Source organism: Cydia strobilella, chromosome Z (assembly GCF_947568885.1).
Source record: "Cydia strobilella chromosome Z, ilCydStro3.1, whole genome shotgun sequence".
Classification (NCBI taxonomy): Eukaryota; Metazoa; Arthropoda; class Insecta; order Lepidoptera; family Tortricidae; genus Cydia; species Cydia strobilella.
The window spans coordinates 53,861,787-53,888,352 of record NC_086068.1 but is presented as its reverse complement, the minus strand read 5'-3'; the positions used below and the strand labels follow the sequence as shown (position 1 = coordinate 53,888,352).

General features: G+C 37.1%; 1 protein-coding gene across 1 annotated transcript in view; it reads left to right on the top strand.

Annotated features, from left to right (window-relative positions):
• The window catches only part of LOC134755148 (voltage-dependent calcium channel type A subunit alpha-1), an 84,485-nt gene extending 59,559 nt beyond the window's left edge, over nt 1–24,926 (top strand). Inside the window, 11 exon segments of the mRNA XM_063691634.1 lie at nt 723–876; nt 1,304–1,431; nt 1,505–1,707; nt 1,795–2,003; nt 5,992–6,110; nt 6,407–6,561; nt 7,960–8,040; nt 8,904–9,094; nt 17,783–17,892; nt 18,354–18,495; nt 18,497–24,926. Of these exon segments, the coding sequence (XP_063547704.1) occupies nt 723–876; nt 1,304–1,431; nt 1,505–1,707; nt 1,795–2,003; nt 5,992–6,110; nt 6,407–6,561; nt 7,960–8,040; nt 8,904–9,094; nt 17,783–17,892; nt 18,354–18,495; nt 18,497–18,847 (1,843 nt within the window). The 3' untranslated portion in view covers nt 18,848–24,926.
• Nucleotides 24,927–26,566: the final 1,640 nt, after the last annotated feature.

The following is a 26,566-nucleotide window of genomic DNA, read 5'->3' as shown; positions in this document are numbered from 1 at the left end:
GTTACATGTTAAAAATAATTGGTCTACCCGACGATGCCCAATACTTTTTTTTTTTTCATCAAAACCGAATCACTGGTTCTTATGCTGTTGAATAAAATGCCAACAATAATTCATTAATCTATAAACATTCGGAATTTACTTAACCTTTTCGACGCCGTGTCAAACACAAAAGCTGTCACTCGGACGCCACGTCACCGAAGTGTCAAAACTGAAATTGAACTTTATGCACATGCACGTAGGTCTATGTTGCTCTGTTGTCTTCGACCGATTAATCCGTCTTTGGCGTTGGACCTGCGGTGCCGATATATCCGTCATTGGCGTCCAAAAGGTTAAGGGAGTAGAGATACGGTGTTTCGGTTTAGACTCCACGGCCAAAATACCCTTGAACTACTACTGACTGATCCTAATAATTTTAAAAGTTAATAAGATCTTCAACTCGAATGGCTGTGTCTTGGATTTTGCACGATTGCACACGTTCATATGCATTTAAAATAGAGGTCTAACAGGGGCCCCATTCGATACGAGAAAGTTACAGAAGCGACATTGCCATATCAAGTTTAGACAGACAAATATCGAATTGCAATACAGCCGTTAACCATCGCTACTTATCACCACGTCACTTCTATCAATTTCTCGAATCAAATTGGGTCACTATTCGTAGGTCAAGGGTATTTTGGGTAATTGTTGCAAATGCGGGTATTTGTTAGTCACTTGGTATTCAGATGCGCAACGGGCGAATCCTGGCCTAACATCATGTTGGCGTGCCTCAAGCCGGCGAAGTGCGACGAGAAGGCCGGGAAGAGTCCAAGCGAACCTTGCGGAAGTACGCTCGCTTACGCGTACTTCGTATCGTTTATATTCTTCTGTTCATTTCTTGTAAGTACCGTACTAAAATATATTCTAATTAAGACTAAAATATGATAATAAAAGACCTAAAGCCAATCTATCCCTACTATAAATTTTTGAACTACTTACCTACTTAAAACTGAACTATGGATCGCTTAAAATTGGCCTTCTATTTACTTCAAACTGCTACGTATATTGGTCACTCATCTTATGAGTTTCACTTATACAAGTAGTCTCGATTTCTTAATCGAGATTACTTGTATAAGTAAACCTTGCCATTCAGACTAAATTGTATATAAGTCTTCAAACAGACAGAAAGAAATTACGTGTTTATATTTGCAGAACATTTAAGTAATTGTAATTACATGTTTTAGCAGAAAAATATTTATTTTATAACGTAGCCCCAATAAATAGCTTTAGAGTCATAATTATACTCATGTAAAACGAATATCCACAGATGTTAAATTTATTCGTTGCCGTCATTATGGATAACTTTGATTACCTAACGAGGGATTCGTCCATCCTCGGCGCACATCACCTTGATGAGTTTGTTAGAATATGGGCCGAATATGACCCAAATGCCACGTAAGTTTTTACAACTAATATGTCAAGAATTCTATATATTTCTTGTGTTTATTTATGTATTTTTTTTTTTTAGCGGAAAGATCCACTTTACGGAAATGTATGATATGTTAAAAAATATGGATCCTCCGCTGGGGTTTGGCAACAAGTGTCCGAATAGGTTGGCGTATAAGAAATTAATTAGAATGAATATGCCGTTAGACGACGAAGGAAAGGTTAATTTTACTACAACTCTCTTCGCGTTGATACGAGAAAATTTAAACATCAAGATGAGATCAGGTAATTATAAATGGACAAAAAGTCATTGAAAACAAAATGAAAAATTTATTAAATGAAAGTTTTTTCACGAGTTATGTGTTTTCCTAGCGGACGAGATGGACCAAGCGGATGAAGAGCTGAGGGAAACGATTACTCACATATGGCCATTGCAAGCGAAGAAAATGTTAGATTTGCTGGTGCCTCGAAACGATGTACTCAATACAGGGAAAATGACCGTGGGCAAGATCTACGCGGGCCTCCTCATCCTCGAGAGCTGGAGATCGACTAGGTTTGGCCGAAATCCTCAGGGCGTTACGGTAAGTTATTGTGTGAATATTGTATTCTGCACTGATGTTTGCGTTCGGTATTTCAACAAAAATGAACTGTTGTTAGGTATATGTCGTAGGTGCGTAGTTTTAATGAAGCCAGAGTAAATACGTGTGACTACAGTGTAATTAATGTACAGAATCTTCTATTCCTTTGAGCCAAATGTAAATATTAAAGAATAGGTAATTACTACACGTTAAAGTAGTGTTTGTTGATGGACCCTTATAATTCCCACATTAGTGTAAAGTTTCTAACATTATAGTTAGTTAAGTATAGTTGATTGTGTTATTTATGTGGATGTATTGTTGTTAAATGACGCTAAAATGGAATTGAAGTTAAATCGAGAATGAGATTGAAAATTTCGATTGGCTTCTTTATATTAAGAGTGCTAGCAGAGTACAACAATACAGAGTCACGTTAGTGGAATCGACTCGTACGAGTATGAGTCGACTACATTGGTGGTTTACTTTTCAGGCATTCGGCGAGAATAGCCCTACGGCCAATCAGCCGGTAGTATTAAATATTTTACGGAACGAGACTTTGACTACTTTTTTCTTGCACTGTTCTAGACATTTTTATTTTATCATATTTTATCTCGCATCGTATTTGGAAAATCATACAAAAATAGATAATTCCAAATAGCAAATTATGACTTCTAAAGTCATCTCAATAGTAATCCATGAGATATATCATACCATGATAGTAGCATAGAATAGATACAGTTGATTTTGGCACCAGTGACGCACTTGATGTTAGGCTCAAATAAACTTGTGCGCGTCAAGCATATTTTTGTCTGTCAAGTGTCCGTCAGGGCTTCGTAAACCACGACATAGTGACCTGTCCTATAGTTGCAAAATAAACGTAGAACAATCTCATTGTTGGAGAGTTGTTTGGCAGTGTCTTAGTAGCTGCTGAATGTCCGACGTAGTGCCCCGTTTGTGTCGTCTTCTACCAAGTTGTATCGCTCGCTACTCCTACACCTTCTTCTAATTGTGTTGACTATCAATTGGCGAAATCAGATGTATTGTTTGACCGTTTTAGGAAAATTTGCATGACAACCATTTGATATTCTGAAAGTGTTTCTTACTCCAGTAGTTTGTGTTATACAGAATGAATGTTTTATTTTACTTTATCTGATTATCTACATTTTGGCTCAATTAATTTATTCATTGTAGAAGTCTGAAGATTACTGATGAACGAAATAATATGCTTTTCTGCTACGCTCTTTTTGCCTAAGAATGTATTTTTCTGTATAATAGAATGAAAGTTTAATATCGACACTATTTCAAAAAAGTTCGTACTCATACTATCCTAATCACTATCATTCCGATTTCACACTTACAATATCATGAGATGCGTGTTCTTTTGGAAGTAGTTATGATATATACTTTATTACAAATAAGGTAATTTTCATATAAGCGCATGTTGGAGAGAAATACTCAATCCTTCTTCTGATAACGAACGATGCAGCAGTCGTAGCTGCATACCAAACTGCATCTGGCTTCAATATTTTCGCACTAACCTTTCAACTAGCACCATGTATATGAATATATTAAAGCTTTGTAATTTACAGCTCTATCATATATGTATCGTCATCCAACGTATTCACTGAACAGAAACTCTGACATCGTACAATACCTACTAACATAGCGTGTTATAGTTGTTTTCTCAGATATACAGCTGCATTCATCTTCACAATACACCACAGATATACAATGCAGTATGTAGTCATGTTACAATGTCCATTCGTTGGAATTCTTACACTCAACAAACATACACTACGACACAAACTAAAGAACTCCAGCATGGACATGAGGTGTGGGATTGCGCAGACTCATGTAGTAGGCTTTAGTTCGGGGTTCCCAACTAAAAAGCTTGCATCTAGATAGTTGTCATGGTTTAGAAACCACTACTGAGGTTCTCACTGAACTCTGTTCCGCGGACCACCGGTTGGGAACCACTGCTTTAGTTAGTTGCCATTGCGTTTGTTGGCGGCGTGTGACATGAGCTTGCGCATATGCGTGTGTGGGGTGGATGTGTGAAGTGGGGTGCGTGGTGCAGAAGGCGTCCTTCTTTAACTGCCTGTTGGACGTGGCGGCGGGCCTGGGACCGGGCTCGCGCGCCGGCTCGCTGAGCCACGAGCCGCCCGTCGCCCTGCCGGTTGCTGCCCATCCCGAGGACCACGACTCTCACACCCTCGCCGACCTCGCCCGCCGCAACACCAGAAACTCACTCAAGTGAGTACTCATCATCTAAAGCTACTAGTTAAACCAAGACAAGTCTGCAACGATTTTGATAGCATTCGCAGTGCAAGTGTTATTTTAAACGTCAAACTTCTATGAAATTATGACGTACAAATAACACTGCGAATGCTATCAAAATCGTTGCAGACTTTTCTTGGTCTAACTCTATTTACTGTTACTGAGATTCAAACCTCGCAATTATATTTTTAACTTCTGTACTTGACTACATGGTAGTTATTCTAATATCTCTATTAAACGCTCATACTACGATTTATGGTCTGATTTGCCTTATTTTTCCCAAAAGTTAGCACTCCAAATATTATAATTTTTTGTACAGACCAAAACTGCGCCAGATGTATCTTGTAAGTCAGATAAATAGTGGAAGAAATAACTTATTTTTACCCAACTATGTATGTATGTGGCTATGTGGGTTCCATGCTACTTGACCGATTTTGGTGTGGCGTCAATCAATTAGCTTTTAGTGAGCTACATTTTTAGCCGACATTGAAAGAGTACGAGGTTTTTTTGTATGAAGGAACCGCAGTCGGGCTAAAGCTTTTAAACGTTTTGCATGTTGTGTAAAGATGACAGACCAACGTAAACTGACATGGCTTTATCTTTTGTTACAGGAACAATAAAAAGGTGAATTCCGTTTTAAAACGAGCCAACGTTAAGCTATATTTTTGTTGTAAAGCCCTATAATATTATACAATTAGCTATTGTGAAGTGCAATTTGATGTTCCACCGAAATTATTTCTCATCTCGTTCAAGGAGAATTGCACATGAGAACTGAGAAATATCAAAACTATTAATTAGAATGTTGTCCACAAACGTACTGTATCAGAATTATTTATGCTAAATAAACATGTCGATGCATCACCATCTGTTATAGATAGTATATGTTGTCATTTTATTTTAAAGTTAGAACAGTGTTTTGTTAATGTAAAGGACATCTAAGCCGTAGGTTGGTCCCGCTGTCCAGTGTTTGTTGTTGATCATTAGATAATTAATAAAATATTTGTTGTTTTTTTTAGGTATTTGAATTTGTGGTAAAGGATAACTTAGGGGCTTAGGCCCACTATATGTTTAATGGGTTGTATAATATATGTTGTACTTACTAAAAGGATAATGGTAAACGTTTCAAAGTTTACAGATGGTTTTTATAATTAGGTAAATTTTCAGTAATATAGGATTGTTTAACTAATCAGTAAAAATATAGTGTATTGAATTATTCGTGATAATATCTCAATATTAGGTATATTAGGTATAATAGTGAATGTCTCGTTTGTAACTATATGAAGCGAGTAATTTTTCTATGGACTAGACGTTGATAACACATGTTGATATAATTAGACATAGATTTTTCACTACCGATACATATATACAAACATTACAATCGTAATATATAACATTACACCACAACATAATATTCTATGTATATCGCATGAGTATTGGATCTATATAAAAGCATGCAACGCATGATGATATGTATTAGTTAAAACTTTTTACTTGGTAAGTAAATTATATTATTAACGAACAGCACCTTACTGCACGACTTGTAGCATGACGCAAATATTTTTCACTGATCTACTCAATGCATGATTTCCTTAAATGTAAAAATTTTGTAAATATGGGACAGTTATATGCTTAGATATGACACGAAAAGGTGAAGTTGTATACCCTAGAATAATTATTTTTTATTGACTTTTGTGTATGACCTACAGTGATTTTATAGGTGTTGGAGTTGCAAGACGTAGCTTCACATCACGCGTCTATAGAGTCTCTGGACGAGGCGCGACTAACGGCGCCGCACACCTACCAAAACGGTCACCACGGCAGGTCTTCCAGTTTGAGGTGAGATACCACACAAATAATTCACATTATTGTTTTACCGTTTATTTTGAGTTATTTCTGTTTTCATTTTATTTTGTAGTGTCATCGAAGAAGAAATTGATCTCAAAGTAATCGTTGTGAAAAACGGTATGTTAGCGTTGCACGTAATAACGTCCACTAACAAGTTTCTGAACTAACCCGTTTTTTATTCTGAAGGAATTTGCTGTTTCTTGTAATTGTACGTGACATGTAACTGCATGGGATGTCGCATGAGGAGAAACGGGTTGTAAGCCAAAGCTAATGAAGCGTGTTTTCAGACGGACGCCCAGTCCGAGGCGGCGTGGCCACTACGGGGGCTACCACCACGACATCGGGTTCTCGGACACGGTCAGCAACGTTGTGGAGATAGTGAAGCACGAACACCAGCGGCACGGCCGCTCACATCGCCCGCCACACCACTACCATCCACATGGTACGCACTTTTCCCTACAAGCTAACAATGCTACACGTTTGAGATACCCGAGTTAGCTGCCAGTTTATGTGGATTTGCTGGTAATCATACAGACGTCTTGCCACACACCTACTTAGTAGATCAACATAGATATCAGCAAATTTACCGATCGCCGTTTTTGCGAAAGTGCAGAAGCTGTGCTCCTACAGCGCATGCAGCTCTCCCTTTCTAAAACGTGGACAGTGGCTTCATGCTAGCAAATTGGAAATTGTGATTTTATCCAGAAATTTTCTAGTCTTTTAGCTTTTTATTGAGCTGGTTGCCTCAATTGTTATATTATTTTGTTCCCGTAGTGTATATTATATTCATTTAATCAATATTAACGATGACATATTTAACCTTTTCTTAGCTTCAATTAATCAATTTAAACAGTTTTGCAAACATTTTTCTTCTCATGAAGGTACTCTGAAAGTTTTGTGAGAAGATGGGAAGTCTAGCTAGTAGATGTAGACATATTATGTAGCCGTAGTTATAAGACATTTTATGGCCGATCCGGTCATGCTAAAATAAATATGTTGAATAGATACATAGTCTGTAAATTTTAGCCATACTTAATATCATCACAAAGCTAGTTATGTAATCTACATACCAACAAGTAGTTCAAATTAGTTATTATTAAATAACAGCTCATCCATACATGCTCATAACTTGGTTGTTAGCGATTCCTATCGTATGTTTTTTTTTAATCAGGAAATACTTAACATTTCTAGATTTAAGTTATAATAAATCAAGTTTATCTCAAGAAATCATCTTTCGTGTTCCAAATTACTATCAAGATATCTATCAAGTAAATGTGAGAGTTAGCAAGTACTCTAACATTTGTGTCATAGGGTCGGCACCGCCGCCAGCAGATGCAAAGGCGGCTGACGTTATACAACTATTAATAAAACGCTTGTAAAAACTTATTTCTTATTGTTTTGCCTGCTGCATGATATGGCGCCGACTTACAGAACTAACTCTTACCCACCCTTGTTTGCACAAATTTACTTGCTTTTTATAACTACACTAAAACTTCTGGTGCCTAAAGCGCATGCACTTGGCCAGTCTACCTGAACCATGCAGCATGCAAACGCTTAAAGAACTCTTCTTCACTTGGTCGCTTAGTGATTACAATAGTGTTGCAAACGAAAGTGGAACTGATTTGAGCATTATGCGATTTAGTGACGGTTGTGCCATAAAGCCCCAGAAATATCCCAGATCCGAATCCGTGTCCATCACTACCCGTACATTTGGTACCACCTTGAACAGACACCCCAAAACTTTTAGAGTCACCTTTGTGAGCAAGGAAATGAGGTCGGTAGTCCGACGGGCATAGGGTAAACCGTGGTGGAAGGTACATGAAGGTATTCCTGACAGCAGGGAAGGAGTGGAGAGCGCCGCACCCAACGACCAGCCTGAGCCAGCCCTCGCGGTCGCCCAGCCCGCCACACCACACCTACGGTGAGATCCACTCGCCACACACACCACACCCACACTCATACATACACACTGTCAATCAATCCAAACTCGAACATGATAACACACCTTCAAATTTCCGTTCCTCTGCTAACAATTAACTACATAGGTCTTTGTGGTAACAGCTAAAACACACAAAACTGATTTTGACGCACAAGCGGTACACCGATATTTCAGTTTCTTTTCTTGCATCTTACGACTTTATTCTTCAAAAGTCACGCAAGCCAAGTCAAGCTTTAACACAAAGTTTTACCTACACATATTCCTTTACTGTCCCAGACGATTTCTGCATTGAGTCACTTACGTTTGTCTATATTATGAAACTGAATTATTTTAAATACCTGTCGCGCATATCTTGCCAAAAATTTGTAAAGCAAAGGGTCTGAATTAAAAATATATATTGAAATATATACAGTCGATATTGAATTAAACTAAACATCTAAGACCCTTTGCTAAGATTAGCATTGTGTCTAAACCAAATTAGATTTTCAGTGTCAATATTTTGGTTTCGCACGCAGACGCACATGAAGACGAGTGACAGAGCCGTGTGTTTAGATGACTTGATACGTGATATTTCTAGGAAAATTGTTTGCACATCTGTTTATTGTCCAGACTGTATATTTTCATTACGACCCTAATTTTTCTTGTTTATTTCGGCAAAACGTTGATGTATTTTTATGTTGGTTGCGTTGCGAGTATATAAAGCGCATTTGCTTTAGTCGATGGGACCGCATGGGGCATTATAAAGCGCAAACAGAAAAGAACGCGGTTTCCGCATGCACGATGGGGGCCCTATCGAACTATGAAAATGGGCCTTAAGTAGAACGTCCAAATTATTCAAAGAACAGTTTGGGCTCCAATAGGTGAACGAGAGCGGGAGAGGGACCGCGACTGGCGAGCTTGGCGGGACCGGTCGTGGGAGAGGGACGGAGCGCGGCGCGGCCGCGGTCGGCAGCTCCCGCCCACGCCTACCAAGCCGTCCACGCTGCAGGTCAAGCAGCAGCCACCGTTCACTCGAATCACCCATAGCCCCTCTCATGTAAGTATACTCGTACTTGACTTAATAGAGTAGTTGATTTTTTTTTATTAATGGTATCAGTCGATCAGGTATGTTTTGAGGATCAAATGTCTGTATGGGACCCATTGCCTTAAAGAAATACAAGTCACAAATGATGGTCAAAGTAATGGCAATACATCGTGACGTCAAGATGTAACCTCGCTATTGCTTAGGAGCCGTTTCATGTATGGAAAACAAGGAAATTGCGATTTTGTCGGTGAAATGTTGCATTTATGTATATTATATTGTTGCTATACAAAAGTAAGAAATCGAATATACCATATTTTTTTTCTTTTTGTATGTTTAAAGAAACGTTAATTTCGAAACTGAGGTATTTCTTTATTATTCCCATATTTTTGTAAGTTCAATTTATTGTGAAAAATTGCTCATTTTCTATCTATTTAACTAGATTTAGGTACAAAATTCAACATGTGTCAACAACCCTATTATATGCACGCGTCTTCAGTAACTGTTAAAGTACCTGGCACCACCAGATGAGAAGTCAAGATTCTCCCAAAAACTTCATTTAACCCTTAGAGCGCCCTACTATCACACGTGTGATAGTAGTTAGAATAGGAGTTCCATACTACTGTAATACTGGGGCGCTCCACGGGTTAAAAAACCGGCCAAGTGCGAGTCGGACTCGCGCACGAAGGGTTCCGTACCATTACGGAAAAACAGCAAAAAAATCACGTTTGTTGTATGGGAGCCCCATTTAAATATTTAGATTATAATAATAATAATAATAATAGCCTTTTATTTCATGCAATTTAACATAACAATACTTTTTTTTTTTTTTTTACATTTAACTGCATAGCAGGTACAGGTAACATAACATGCAAATAGTATCTACTTATGTATTTATAAAAAAAATTTTTTTTTTATAAGTAGTAAATTTACATTTACTACTATATAAATATTTACTACTTATCTATAGTAATAACTTTTAAATTTTAATTATTTATAATATTTTTCCATTTTAATTATGATGAAAATAATGAATTAGATATGAATTATATACATTAATTAATTGCATGGCGCTTTGCGCATTTTTTTCTGTCTTGAGCTGATCTCCACCAGTGTCTGTCATAACTTCAGATCGTCTCTCCATCTAAGTTTAGGTCTATGATTTTTCCTTTTTCTATATCTGGGCACCCACTCTGTTGTTATTTTTGCCCATCTATTACTTGGCATTCTACATACATGACCTGCCCATGACCATTTAGTTTTTTTGGCTGCGTGGATGACATCTTCTATGCCTGTTTTTTCCCTTATAGCTGTGTTTCTTATTCTATCTTGCCTGGTTATTTTTAGCATCGACCTCTCCATCGCCCTCTGGCATACTCTAAGCTTTTCCGTTTGTTCTTTCGTCAGGCTCCATGTTTGAGACCCATATGTCAGTGTAGGAAGAATAGCCGTATTGAAGGTTGCTCGCTTTATTTTTATGGATAGGTCGCTTTTCATAATAAATTTTAATGCCCAGTACTTTTTCCAGGCTTTACTTATTCTGTTTTCTATCTCTTTGTCTTGTTTGTTGTCGAATGAAACCAGTTGTCCAAGATAAGTAAAATTTTCGACGTACTGCATCTCTTTTTGTCCGAGTTTAATTGGCGTCTCTTGTCCATTAGTCATAACTTTGCATTTGTTTTGGTTCATCACTAGTCCTGCTTCTTTGCACACATAATTAAATTCTGTTAGCATCATTTCTAGTGACGCTGGGTCTTTAGCAAAAATAATAACGTCGTCGGCAAATCTCAGGTTGCTTAGGAATTTCCCGTTTATTTTTAAGCCTTTTGTATCCCAAGGTAGGTTTCTAAATATTGCCTCAAGACTAGCATTAAATAGTATTGGTGAGATTGGATCGCCTTGTTTTACACCTTTTTGTAGTGCGAAGGATTCTCCTTGTATGTCAGTTTTGATTAAGGCTTTGCTGGTTTGGTATATGTATTTTAATATATTTATATATTTTTGGTCTACATTTTGAGCTTCTAGGGTCTTGAAGAGAAAAGTGTGCTCAAGCGAATCAAAGGCCTTAGAAAAGTCAATAAATGCTATGTAAATTTTGTGATTGTATTCTATACATTTTTCTATAATTTGGTTCAAGCTGTGGAGGTGATCGATTGTGCTAAATGAAGATCTAAATCCAGCTTGTTCCTCCGGCTGTTGTTCTTCTAAGGTTCTTTCTATTCTTCGTCTTAATATTGTCATAAACAGTTTGTACATACAAGATGATATACTGATGGGCCTGTAGTTGTCCAAATTATCTTTATTTCCCTTTTTATGCAGTATGGTAATTTTAGAGATGTTCCATTGTTCAGGTGTAATTTCTTCTTCTAATATTTTATTGAAAACTAAAGTAATAGCCTTGTGTAGTTCGTAACTCGAATATTTTAATATCTCGTTGTTTATTCCGTCTGGTCCCATTGCCTTTTCAGATTTCAATTTCGCGATAGCTGAGGAAATTTCATCAATAAGGAACGGTTTCGGTGTTTCACAGTCTTTTCTGTTGTATATGGTGGGATCAAAGTTTTTTGTAGAATAAAGGTGTTTAAAAAACTTGGTTGCTGTAGTAACTATGTCCTGTCTGCTCTCTATTTTGCCCGTCGTATTTGTTAAATTCGGTATCATTTCTTTTCCAATAGACATAATTCTCTCCGCCCTCCTTATTCCACAAACATTGGTAAGCACTTTTTCTATTTCTTCCATCTTTTGATGTTCTAGGTCTCTTTTGATTAGTTTTCTGATTCGTTTATTTATAGCCTTCAATCTGTTTTTTTCAGCTCTTGATTTATTTTGTTTTTGTCGTAATTGCAACTTTAGTTCTATAAATCTATTTGTCTCGTTCGAGTATTTATGTCTCCGTTCCTGTTTCGTTTCAGTACGTATTTCTTTTATAGCTTCTTGTATAGTTTTTTCTAAAATATTATATTTATTTTGAACTGTGTCCTGACCTTTGAATTGTAAGCCTTTTAGTAGTCTGTTAGTGACCTCGTTCACTTGGGTCGCAGAGTTCTTTGTAATTTTCGTCAATTTGCTTGCTATATTAATTCTTCTTTGTACATTTCCTATTATCATTTCTACGGGTCGATGATCAGACGTAAAATGAAGTTTTCTTATTACTGATATGTTAAAGATGTTAGTTATGTTTTGTATAAGAATGAAGTCTATCTGAGCTTTATTTAACTGGTTCGGGTGTTCCCATGTCCATCTTCGGTTTATTCGGTTTTTGTAATAAGTATTGCCAATTTTTAGGTTAAGTGTCCGTGCCAGATTTATCAATCCATCTCCTCTGTAGTTTCTGTTACCGTAGTTGTATGGACCTACCGTGTCTTCCTCTCCGGGTATTCTTTTGCCAATATGACTGTTAAAGTCTCCCATAATAAATTTGTTATTAGACTTGCTTCTCCAGTAGGTTGATTCTATATCTAGTATGAAAGATTCTACCTCCAAGTCAGGTGCGTCACTAGTAGGAGCGTAGACTTGTATAAAAGTATAAGTATTACGTTTTATTTTCATATCTAGACTTATAACTCTTGCTGAGGTGTAAGATATTTTGGTCACATAAGATTTAATTTCTTTGTTTATTAGGAATCCAACTCCATGTCTTCCTTTTTGTGTTCCATAGTAGTAAAACAGGTTTCCGGATTTAAGTTCAATTAGATTTTCTCCTTCTCTTCTTACCTCACTCAATCCAATGACGTGCCATTTATGGTTTTCTAAGCTGAGCTCTAGTTCTTGTAGTCTGTCGTTACTCATGAGGGTACGGACGTTGAACGTCCATATGTGTATTTTTTCTTTACCATCAGTTTTCTTCGTTGGGGGGTAGTGGTCTTTGTTAGTCCCCAGACTGACCAGGATACCTGAGGACTCTTTGTTGGTATGTGTTGATAATTCTTGTTTGCTTGATAGTGTTAGTGGGGAGGCCGCGATGTCTCATGCTGAGGGGGGTTCGCTATAATTTCCTTCCGTTTCAATTTCTCCAGCTTGTGCCAAAGCGGTGCTTTGCTGTGGTTGTAAGTTATTTCGTCCTTCTCTTGGTGTTTGTATCACAAACCCTTTAAGCGTTGCTTCCGTTCTGTTCTTTTTATTGGCTCGCTTGCTCGACGAGTTTCTGGCACCTATCTCTGGCGACTCGCTAAGATTTATTTTCCCGTTTTGATTCTTTTCTGTATTTTTGTCATCTTTTAAGTATATAATTTTATCGTATTTGAGGATAGCTTTTTTCCCGTTTTCTTTTTCTTTGATAAGTTATTGGACGAGCTCCTTGCGTTTTTCCAATATATTTTGCGGAAAGTCTTCCTTAATGTACATTCCATGACTTTCTACGTTTTTTTTATTTCGCAACATTTGAATTTTTTTCCCCAAAGTAGTCATGGTTACTATAATTGGTCTTATTTTTTCCCCTTTTTTCCCTATTCTGCGAACCGCTGAAAGTTCAAATTTTTCGCAGGAAACATTTAAAATTGTATTTATTATATGTAATATATTTAATTCCAGGTCTTCATAATAGCGCTCCTTTTCTGCGACGCCGAAAAACACAAGATTGTTCCGCCTTATGTATTTTTCGATATTGTCTAAGCGATTTTCCTGAATTTTCAGCTTGTACTCCATTTCATCGTTACGTTTTTGGAGTTGGTCAAATTTATTGTTTAAATTTTCGTTAATGCTGTCTTTGACCTCTTGTAGTTCCTTTTTGTGTAAACTCATCTCTCCTTGAATACTCCTAAGCATCTGTTTTATTTCGTCCATTTTATTTATTGATTTTAGCGCCCTCTATGTTTTGCGCCTGAGTAGATCGATATGATTGATATTAGCGCCCTCTATTGGTCTTAGTCTATACTACGACCATGTGTGGTCAGTATTAGAAGATCTGTATCCCTTGTTCGTCTACCATCCGTACTATTACAAGCGAGAATCGGCAGATGGCGCTGTAATCGATATATTATTGCGGTAGAATGCTGAATTTAATAAATAAAAATCACTTTTTAACTAAATCCCTTTTGAAAATATAAATACTGTTCACAATTTAATAGTTTCAAAGTATGAAATGAACACTTGCACTCTGGTTTGCACTAAATAGTTTGTAATTGAGGTTTATGTTCATTGTTTGTATTGCACAATTTATGTATTAATTAAGTCACTTCCATCTTATACGGCACTGTTAATCGATGTTTTCCAGGTGTAAATTATTTGTATATATCTTATTATTCACTTTTGTAGCACTAAAATACTGTTTATTATTTTTAAAAACGCTTATAATTGCGAGCTCGATGTAAACAGTTGCTTTGCAACCTACCCACACACATGACTTAATATTTAGATTATTCTGTTTTTAGTATCTTAGCTATCACGGTTCATGAGATACAGCCTGGTGACAGACAGACAGACGGACAGACGGACAGACGGTAAGACGGACAGACGGACGGACAGACGGACAGCGGAGTTTCCCGTTTTTACCCTTTGGGTACGGAACCCTAAAAACGAACGTATTTATCGCCGACTACTAAATTCCCCTAAAGAATAGGGTTGTTTCCACATGGTGAATTTTATAACTAAATCTAGTTAAATGAGAAATTTATCACAATAAATTGGAAACTTAATAAATATGGGAATAATAAATAAATACAAGATTTCAGTTTCAAAAAAAAATTTAAACTTCCAAATAGGAAAAAATAAGGATACCATTGGATTCCTTACATTTTATTAAAAAATATATTGTCTAGCAACAATATACATAATAACATAAACGCAATATTTCACCGACAGAATCGCAATTTCCTTGTTTTCTACGGCTTCTAAGCAATAGCGACGTTACAATGACGTCACGATGTAATGGTAATTTGTTTACATTATAGATTACCTATTACCGCCTTACATTATAGATATTTTTACTAGATTATTTAATGACTGCGTAACAAACGGAGTTTACCCCACTAACTTAAAAAAGGTTAAGGTTCAACCTGTGTATAAAGGAAAGGGCGAGAAACACGCGTTAAAAAATTATAGACCTATTTCGTTAATTCCGATATTTTCAAAAGTTTTCGAGCGGTTATTAAGCGACGAACTTATGTCTTTTTTCAATAGAAATGATATGTTGAATAAACAGCAATATGCGTATCAACCGGGCCGGTCAACAATTGACGCGGCGCGTGACGTAATAGGCAGAGTAATGGGTCACCTGGACGGGCGAAGGCAGGTCGCTGCGATCTTCTGCGATCTGTCACGCGCTTTCGAACTGGTAAGTCATCCGCTTCTATTAGCCAAGCTCGATCACTACGGCGTCACGGGTAACTATCACCGAGTAATTAAATCATTTCTTGATGCACGCAAACAGCTCACGTCCGTAAACGGTGCAAAATCTGATATCCTAGAACTCGGTCCCTGCGCAGTCCCCCAGGGCTCGTGTATGGGAAACAACCTTTTTATTTTGCTAATGAACGACTTCACCTCTGCAACTGACCAGGCGGAATTCGTCCTATTTGCTGACGACGGTTGTGTCATTGTTGCGGCTGAGACTTACTTCCTACTAAAAGTAAAACTGCAAATGGTCATGGATCAAATATCGGCTTGGTTTTCAGCTAATGGCATGGTGCTCAATGTTGAAAAAACCAACATAATACACTTTAGCCTACGGTGCCCAAGTGATCAATCACTAAATAAATTAAACGTCATGTGCAATGGCCAACCTGTACCTCAAGTCGACCAGGTTAAATATTTGGGACTAACCATCGATGCCGGCTTAAAATGGTCACCTCATATAGACGCGCTGTGCCTACGGTTATCTTCAGCTTGCTTCGCCCTAAGCAGATTATGCCCATGTATGGATTTGGCTAACGTAAAGAAAGCCTACTACGGCTACTTTAACTCCATATTAACTTACGGTATTGACCTTTGGGGCTGGGCTGCGGAACGTGAGCGAGTATTCAAACTCCAAAAAAGAGCATTGCGCATCATCGCTGGTGTTAGTTGGGATCATCCTGCAAAGGATTTGTTCATAAAATACAACATACTAACCGTACCTAGTCTTTACATCTTGGAAATGGCTAAGTATGTTAGAAGTAATATTAACCACTTCCATACCAACGCTGATGCGCACGGCTCCATCACGCGACGGCGACATGACCTGAGCTTGCCACACACACGACTGGCTAAAACTAAAAAATGCCTTAACTTCATTGGTCCAAAGATTTATAATAAGATCCCTCCGGCAATAAAGCAGGCCCCGAGTTATGCTTCATTTGTACGACAAATGAAAACAAAATTAGTCAAAGATGCATTGTACACCATTGACGAATTCTTTTTGTAAATAAGTATTTAGGTTGTAATAGTAATAGTTGTTTAATGTATATTTAATATGTAATGTAATGTGTAATCGTAAACAGACGGACGTATAAAATGTAAAATTTTATGAATAAATAATTGAATTGAATTGAATTGAATTGTTTGTTGTTGTGTTGTTTTGTTGAAGCGTTTCGTCAGTAAAGTGCGGGTGCCAGACTTCGACTATCATTTGTGACTTTTGTATTGCTTTAAGACTTTTAAGAGCCCGTTATCGATTTTAGTCGCAAAAATGTAAAATTTATAGATTTAGTCACTGAAATTGTACTCCTTTTTATACGTTATAGAAATAATAAGTACTGGTTTCTATTAGCACGTCTTCTCATCTTGCCGTTTAACAGATCAATTTTTTGAAAACGGATACTAAATTAGTAATGTTTTTTTTTTTGATGGACGTTTAGGTAAACGCGCGTAAAGCACTGATTTTGTCGCTCTTATTTGTAAATTTCGTAGTTTGGACGGCTAAAAATAGTAATGTTGTGTTACACATATCCTGTACTCGACCTTTTACAGACTACATTTTTATTATTATGAGTGTAAATGAAAGTTAGACGAAATCAATTTTCTCCAGAAATGACTTCAAAACAAGTGACAATATCTCTGAGAATCGACTTAATTTCAACGTAATTTTGATACTTAAAACCACCATAATTTTTTGATGAATTTTTAAAAGCTGCCCCTTCTCTTTATATATTACCGGTACGCACGCTCGCGACCTCATTATTAAAAGGGAAGATGAGAAGACGTGCTAATAGAAACCAATTCTTGATATTTAGATATTACGTAAGAAAAAGTGTATAATTTCAACGACTACATCTATCAATTTTACATTTTTGCTCCAAAATCGTTAACGGGCTCTTAAGACAATGGGATTGCTTGTATGTAAATTCAATGTTGACGTGTACAAGTGCCCTTGTGGCCTATTTGCTTAATAAATGTTGAAGTTTGAAGGTCCCATACAGACATTTGATCCTAAAAACAAACTTGATCGACTGATACCATTAATACAAATTTGTGAAATACCCTATTAGACTCATCAAAATGAAACAAATGACTTTCTGTACATGGGCAAAAAAAATAATAAATAATAGGTACTTGTACGTTTTTCTATTTTTTTAACGAATAATTACCTATACACGTAGAAATTTATACGAGTAGTACTTTTAACTATTACCTTCCAAAATTTTATGTATTTTCTAGACAGAAGAAAAACTAATTAAAAATGTATATATTCATGGGTTCTGTAGCGTGTTTCACTGTCGAAGTGGCTGTGAACGTACAAAACGGGAAACTACAAATTTCATCGACATTGTTTTGGTTGGTCTGTTTCAGTTATCATTAAGGCAAACGGTGCGGGACCCTGTGGAGCCTTTGCACGATGAGTACGAGTATGGCCGAGAAGTAGAAAGACTGATACACCGAGACTATAGATCTAGAGATAGGTACAGGTACAATTCTAAAATAATCGAATAATGCAAATGGATCGTGTCAATGAACAAAAAGGTATATCTAAATAAACCGAGGGTATAAAAAAGTTATTACTATTTCTCATTAATTTCATCACACCCACGTGCATGATGCCTATATCCTCTTTGCATCTTCTGTTCTTTGGGCCCACCAGCAAGCATTTTAATTTGACAGATCTAGAGCGGTGTTAAAATTTTAAAGTAGGTTTTGATAAGATCGCTCGCGCTTACTGGTGCGCACGAAATGCACTGCGAGATGCATTGCGAATTGCGAGTCGTGTCAAAGTCATCAGTAGTTGAGATTAAAAAATTTAGAATCTGCCATTCCTATCGTAGGGTTTTAGTCATTATGAGTTACCTATAGCCTCAAAACCGGAACTTCAAGAAAAAGGACGTGAGTATGTTGATTACATGCTGTTGTACGTTTGTTCACATAGTATTTGCAACAGACGCGGGCGGGGCTACGAGAGCGAGCGGGGAGGGCGGTCGTACGAGCCGGTAGCGCCGCTGTCGTACGAGGCCGCGCTGGCGCTAGGTCGCGGCGGCGGCGGCGCGCGCGCGCTTCCCTCGCCCGCGCCGCCCTCGCGCCTGCCCAACGGGTACAAGCCGCGCGCGCGCCACTCCGACTCCGACGAGGACGACTGGTGCTAGCGGCGCCGACGCGCGCGCTCCCAGAGAGACGTGCGCGCCGCCGCGGCCCCCGCGACTCACGCGCACACCTTCTGAAGCGTCGCGCCCGGCCCGACCCGCGACAACACGCCTCGAACGATCTCGTTTTTTACTCGGCGACCGTGTGTATATAGACGACTTACGTTGCTCAGGATTTTGGACGTCCCTCCTGGACACGGCGGACCTCCGCTGCGCCCCCTCCCGGCGGGCCTCCATGAGCTATATCCAAATTCTAGTATTTACAAAGTTTTGGAAAATTTAATTTTTAATTCGCTAAAATTTTACTCTTAATTTATATAACGATTAAGGTAATCGAAGTATGAAACAGTGCCAGACAGCTCGTTTGCGCTAGGATTTTTACATAAATGAAATTATTAGTCTGTATTGTAAAAGTAACTTTCTATATCATTAAATTTGCACTCGATAAAGTCCACGTATTAATATCGCCTCGCAAGGCGGCGCGCGTCTACATCTACAACTTAGTCGTTGGGAAACACTAGCAATTCATCGTCAGACAAATTAATACTAGTATTGTATAAAATATTTACATAGCAAATAATTTTTACTTAGTTAATATTATACCTAATAAAATAACATTTTTTATTGAATTTGCTGTCCTCCCCCAAGTGCTTTATACGTTATTTAAATTTAATAAATACAATTAAAGCTAAAAATATGGATTGTATATGTATTGTATTTCATTAAAGATGTCATTTTTAAATTAAATTGGGTAAAATTATGAAAATTATGTACTGTTATCGTTTAAACAAGATTATTCTGAATGATTATTTATATTATATGTAATGTTGTGAAGTTATATTTAGTGTTGAGATTGTTTAAATCATCACACACTAGGAGATTCGTAACCGTTGTAAGCATTGAGCCGTCGCCATAGTCGCGGGCGCCCCGCCCGGAGCAGGCGGCGCGCCCGTCGGTCCATTACATTCCAACCCCACACACTCGAACATTACCTATACACAAACCAAATGCTGAAAATGAACGCCACTAGAATAACTCTAGGGTCGCACGTTTGCTTCTCGTTTCTGGAATTTTAATTTGATACTTCCATATTACATTAATACAGTGACGTCCTGACGCCTGTTTATCTAAGGACAATTAAATATAACCTAATGTTTGTCTGTTTAAAAACGATTCGCATAATATAAAGTTCGTTAATCGAGATCAGGTGTGGCGTAATTTAATTATCAACGATAGCACCAGCTACTGAAGGAAACCTGCGTCACCATTTCTTTACAATCAGGGTCAGATAGGCTCACTAACAATTTACTATATAGAACTATTTAATTGTAAACTAATAACTTTATTGCATGTTGTAATTATTCGTTAACGATCTACAATTTAAATGAATGAGTATTTACAATCGTTTAGCCAATTCTGCCGGTTGTTACCCGTGCCGTGCGTGACGTCTTGTATTGGTGCGAGACCGGCTTGACTGTTTTTACTAGGATTTCAAATTACTTTAGCATTTAAGGTTTTTATTCCACCTAAGTGTAGCAAGACTCTAGGGGATAAACGTTTAATAATAAAAGTTTTATACCTTACGCTGTCTTAATAATAATATCCATTAATTGTTATCCTCCTGAAGCCTGAACCCTCCGTGTGGAACATGGCGACTACGAAATGTAATGCCCTGAACAGCAATCAGACAATGAGCAAACCGGCAAGTGCAATAAAGTTGACAGTTGATCTCTAATACTAGTATTAAATGGTTTCAAAGGCTGAATACCAATATTTTAAAAGCATTCATGCCATTTCCTCATTGTACATCTATAAAAGAACGTTAATCGCGGGGAAAGCGAAATAAAAGTGAGAATATAATACTATCTAGGTACCGACGATTCGCAGCTGTATAAGTGACACCTAGTGTACCTACGCCGTGTAGGCATTGTTAGTTACTAGTGGCTGTTCATAAAAATTGTTATTCTTTCTTGCAAAAAGTGCAAACTCATTGAGTGTATAATTAGTCTATTGGCTAGCAAATAATTTAATTAGTTAAGGTTTTTTAATAAGTAAACATCTCAAATGTTTGTAATAATCGTACGCCATACAAACATGGATGAGCGGACAAATAATGGCAAAAGTCTGTGTGAGATATTTATTAGTGAGAATTAAATACCTCCAAGCCGATCCTTTCACCTCGAAAGAGCATGTCATAAGCAATAAACATAGAAAGTACGCGTTCCGTATAATATTATGCTATTGCCTTATCGTCGCATATAACACGACTAATATTAATCATAATCATAGAATATATTTGGAAGCTAAGTACCATTGGTGACAGATCAAAACAAAATTAATTATGGATAAGGGCCTGTTTACACATTGATTGGTGTTTAGTGCGAGTTCATACATTTGCTACTTGCGCTTAATAGCAAATGTATGAATTAGCACTTAATACTAGTCAATGTGAAAACAGGCCATAAAACTAAGTGACTAGCATCCGTTTAATATATTATACCTACGTAGCGGCTTGTTCTAGTGCGTTACAGTAAGGCACTCGAGATATGACTGCCGGTCATTATAATGAAATGAAATCTTCTTTTCATATGAATGCCAGAAGTACTTATAAATTACAGAGTATTTACATTGCTAGCATTTAGATAATTATTTTAGTAGCAATTAGCCCGGAGGGGTGATAACCGTAAACAGTCAGCTTCTTAAGGCATCGTCATCAACGGCGACGGTGGTCATAAACGTGCCCAGCCGCGAAATTATTTTTCTTCGCGCTAAATGACAGATTACAAAACGCAACGAAAAATTTTATCCAACCACTCAGAATTTAACAAATTTGAAACTAGATATCAATATTAGATAATTATATGTAGGTACTTGGTTACACAAATTGGAGTCGTGGGAGGATTAAAATATCTACTTAAATATTTCAAGCTCTTGGACTGATAATAATTGAGCAAACTCCAATACTAAAAGTATTTAGTGATATTGGTAATTCTGTGTGATATATAAAAAAAACTAAATTTGCTGATAATATTACAAATGACATCATGACATCAATAATATAAATATTTCATATGAATCATGCCCCCACGATGCAGACGCTCTAACGTCTTGCTTATAAATTAGAGGTATTAACTGAATAATAATATTTCAAGCGTATGAACGGAATAATAACTAATCAATATTCAACACTAGAAATTTTTCTACATCTGTCAGCAATGGTTCGAGCGTGTAATGTAACCATCCCCTATATTGTACGGTTTAAGTCTTTTGTCGAGTCACACAAGAAATAACCATATGCTTAACTCCTACTTCATTGTACCTAATTAAAATGTATATGTATTAAATTGATCCAAACAGTGTAATGCATATACAAGTGACCCGACAAAATACTGACAAAAGGGAAGCTTTCACCTGTGTTCATATAGCACTAATTGTGATAAGATATCAACTCATGTCACTTCACGCGTTAGCTCCAAGAACCCCTTCCCTTGTTAAAAATACTCCATTATCTTGGCACTAACGTGTGGGCGCTGTAGCTCCTCAAATCATTACTTATACGACTTCAACACTAAACAGTAATATTTCGTAAAGCAATAAAAATGTCGTACACATACAGTAATATATTAAAATTATGGAACTAGTATAATTATACATAGCATCTCACAATATCTCATGTCCGTGGACGATTAAATTTGAAGCATTTCTCACGACTCATGCTGTAGGTTACGACATTTTAGTACGACAAAATTGTATATAAATGGTTTTCTGTGATAAAGAGGAAAAACATAATATTATTAGACCTGTGTGATTGCGTAGAGAAGTTGTTAATTTGTAGCGGCGGCGTCTGCTTGAGAGCGCGACGGGCCCTTGGATCATCCGATACCAAACAGCGAGAATTAATAGGATCTATTCGTTATTATTTGTATAGTGCTACTTCCTTTAGCGTGTAAACTAAATTAGTTACTTAATAAATCTGGGTATTTACATACTGCCTCAACGGCATATATTAAGGCAATAATTTGCAAAGCTTTTATACAATAAAGCAACCTAAAGTGAAATTCAGATTCGTGTTTTAAAATGATGTGATCGAATAAATTTTAGCTTGAGTGAACGTAATATTTTATGCATTTTTTTATTAAAGACGGCAAGTGCGAGGTAACAAGCACATTTATTTATTTAGAGTCGAGTTATCGTTGTGTTGTGGCGCATTGTGGTGATATAGCGGCCCGACACACTCTAGCAGGCGCGGCGGTATCCTGGCCGGGCAGATATTACTCGTCTCATAATGTTTGACGGTTGTTGTAGAGTCGAGGGGGTAAGCGGGTGTTTAGCTTTTAAGTGTGTTTCTTTTTTATATATTTTACGTCAGTTACCTATAGTTGATTATTAGTACAAAGTATCTACTCTGTAATGTGATGCGGATTTTTTCTGTGAGCTTTTAATAATAGTTGATAGATCATCAATATTGCGAGACATGTTTGTCCACAGGATAATGTAAGAAAACGTAAACGAACATATAATTGTGATTATTGTTAAACATGAGAGTAGTACAAGATGCCCTTATATAATATAAGAAACGTACGCCTTTTCGAAACGTGTTTGTATTTAAATTAAGACAAATCGTTGACCTCGACGAAGCGATAGAAAAAATTCGTGTTTCATAAATGTTGTAAATTTCTGATCTCGAAATGTTAGATTTCTTCTATGTAGATTTATTATTTATCCTGATACCTACATTCACTAATATATTTACATTGTTATTGTATAGCTGTAAAATAATTTAAAGCCATTATTAAGTTTATAGCGCCGATGGACTTTCGATGATCCAGTGGTCTAGCGTAACATTGGACGTACTTTGGCGCGCCGCTTAGTCCGCGCCGACCGCAGCGAGCGGCGCGAGCGCGGCGTCGCGCCCCGCGCCGCCTTACCGCTGCCTTACCGCGCCGCGACTCCCCTCACCCACTGGGGACCTCTAACAATATCCTCTTTCATAACAAATTACCTCGAATGGGTTTTATTAATCAATAAATAATATTACAATCGAATCTGTAACTTCCTTTAACAAAATTAAATCGTTTTCACCAGTTTGATAGCGGTCTCTAGTATAGTGATAATTAGAGGCGTATCTTGCTGCCCTCGCTGCGGCGTCGGCCACCGACTTAGTGTTATAAGACGTGTAAATATTGTAAAAAAGCGATCGTTATGTAGGTCGCCTGTGAAAATGTCTAGTGATACGTTACTAGTTATTCTTAATGTTAGCTAGGTAATCTCGTCCCCAACGGTTCTTGGATTTGAGTTGGGTGTTTCACTGCCTTAAAATAATGGAAATGTTCGATGTAATAGTTACCTTAAAAATACCACCGATGTGGCATTTAAATTTTTCTTATACGTTTTTTATATCATTCGGTAAATACGAAATATGCGGGACTTCGAACTGAGGACGCGCAAACTGTGACGTTTATATACTTATCTGTGATTGTGCAAAACTATACGATCCCATGGTTTGTACTATACGGTCGACTAACAGGAAACTAACGATATAATAATATTTTTATTAGATAAATCTTCGCCAAATATTATGCCCGCGAATCTATGACAGTATTGCACACATAGGTAAAATGAAAAAATACAATACTTACCTAAAAATATGCTTCACTTTTATTGTTTGCTTTTATTGACATTCATTTTTATAACCCATGCATATGATAGAGGAATAAAACGAACTATGAAATTAATGTTAAAGAACTTAATACTTTTCTACGTAATAGGTCAACAGCAGTAATTATAATCGATAATTATTCATAATAGATGGACTCGTTCGAATTTTGTTTGAATATTTGGCTCACTCCAGACGATTTCTATGTCGTATAGATTCGCGCGCTCCATTCCCGACTCGGTCCTTGCGCATGCGCACCCGCTAGACTCCGCGTTGTACTCAGCGAAGTGAGATAAGTGTTAGCCCAGTATTATCATGCCTGCCTTGCATCTGTGTATCGCTTCACGATCATCATATTTTATATTGAAATGATACATTTATTACGTATTAAGCATAGAAAGTTCATCGGCAAAGAGAGCACCATAGTATGTTTTTTGGTACATTCCAATAACTTTACAGGATAGTGCAATCCTATTGATATTGTATTAATAAAGAACCAAACTTAATATTAGTATTTAAGTAATTTATTATCCTAAAACTAAACTATACGCATGTTTTCACTATACTGGTAAAAATGGTTATGTACATTATGAAAGAGCTACTGTTTTATATATGAATTCTTGCTCGCCTGTAAAATTTTGCAGAATGAATCATATTATAAGATTGTACAATATGAATAAATGCAAAAAAAAGACAATTTCCTCGATCATGTGTGTTCATTTTACAAGCTTTTATTTAACTTGCCCTGTTAGAATGTATGTGTTTATGTTATTTAGTTAGTGTGGGTCAAATCTTGGAAACTAAATTTGACCCACTTCCCGATTTCCGCTTGAACTGAAACTGCATACATATGTAAATCAGATAACAATGCAATTTTATGATGAAATGGAGCTGATCTGATGATGGAGACGGGAACCATGGGAACTGTGATAAAACAACGCAAATTAATAGTGTTTGGGGTTGTTAGTGTTGTTTCGATGAGTATTAGTTGCCTGTTGGAAAGAAAAGTACAGTCAGCGATAAAAGATTGTACCAAAAATTTCAATTTTTGCCAAAAACATACGTAATATTTCCGACCCCAAACCTAAACCAAAGAGCGTATCGGCATGAAATGTTAATTATTCGAGGGTTCGTAAGCAATTCAATGAGTTTACTAGTTTAATTTCAACTACCTTGAAATAAAGCTAAAGATCACAATAAGTAATAGAGGAGTGCTAGTGCTGGCGGTACACCCCGAAATTCACTAATAATACTACAAATGGTGTAAAGGTATGAAAATCGGTACGATTGATTTTTAGTAGGGTGGCCGAACAGGCTTTAGGTTACTTTTCGCTCATGTCGTCTCGGACATGGGTATATTGGGTATCGTACATTCAGTATGATGTTCTGAATACAAATATATGGGGCATTTTTTATAAAAAGGGACCTTATTGTCGATGGCGCTTACGCCGCACAACGTCGCGCGGCATTGTATTTATATCGGAGCATCGTTAATAATGGCGTAAGCGCCATCGACAATAAGGTCCCTTTTTAAAGAAAATATCACATATGAGATGACAAGCGCGAAAGTGGTGGGGGTCGTTGCTGTGAGATCATAAAGTCGGCAGTACAAGGTTTTTTCCTTTTTTTTAAACATACCATGTGGGGTACCAAATGAAAGGGCTTTGTGAGTAGATCACAAATATATAACATACCGTTACATATTAGTAAACGTTCAAAATTTTCACAATCCACAGTTGACTTTGAACTGCTCTAAACTGAAAATGACAATGGATTATATACCAAGTGACCGTGAATATCCTCTATATAATGTTAAGAAGAATTAACCAGATATATCTATACTTAATATACCCATGTCCAAGATGACATGAGCGAACAACACAAAGCCCTTTCATTTGGTACCCCACATGGTATGTTTAAAAAAAAAGTAAAAAACTTTGTACTGCCGACTTTATGATGTCACAGCAACGACCCCCACCACTTTCGCGCTTGTCATCTCATATATGTGTATTCAGAACATCATACTGAATGTACTGATACCCAATATACCCATGTCCGAGACGACATGAGCGAAAAGTAACCTAAAAGTAGTCTTCTAGAAAGAAGACTACTAGACAAAAATATCGACCCTCTATTTAGACCATTTGAATCAATTTGACCCGTAACTCCAAAAAAAATTAAAAAACCGGCCAAGTGCGAGTCGGACTCGCGCACGAAGGGTTCCGTACCATTACGCAGAAAACGGCAAAAATATCATGTTTGTTGTATGGAAGCCCCACTTAAATATTTATTTTATTCTGTATTTGTTGTTATAGCGGCAACAGAAATACATCTGTGAAATTTTTA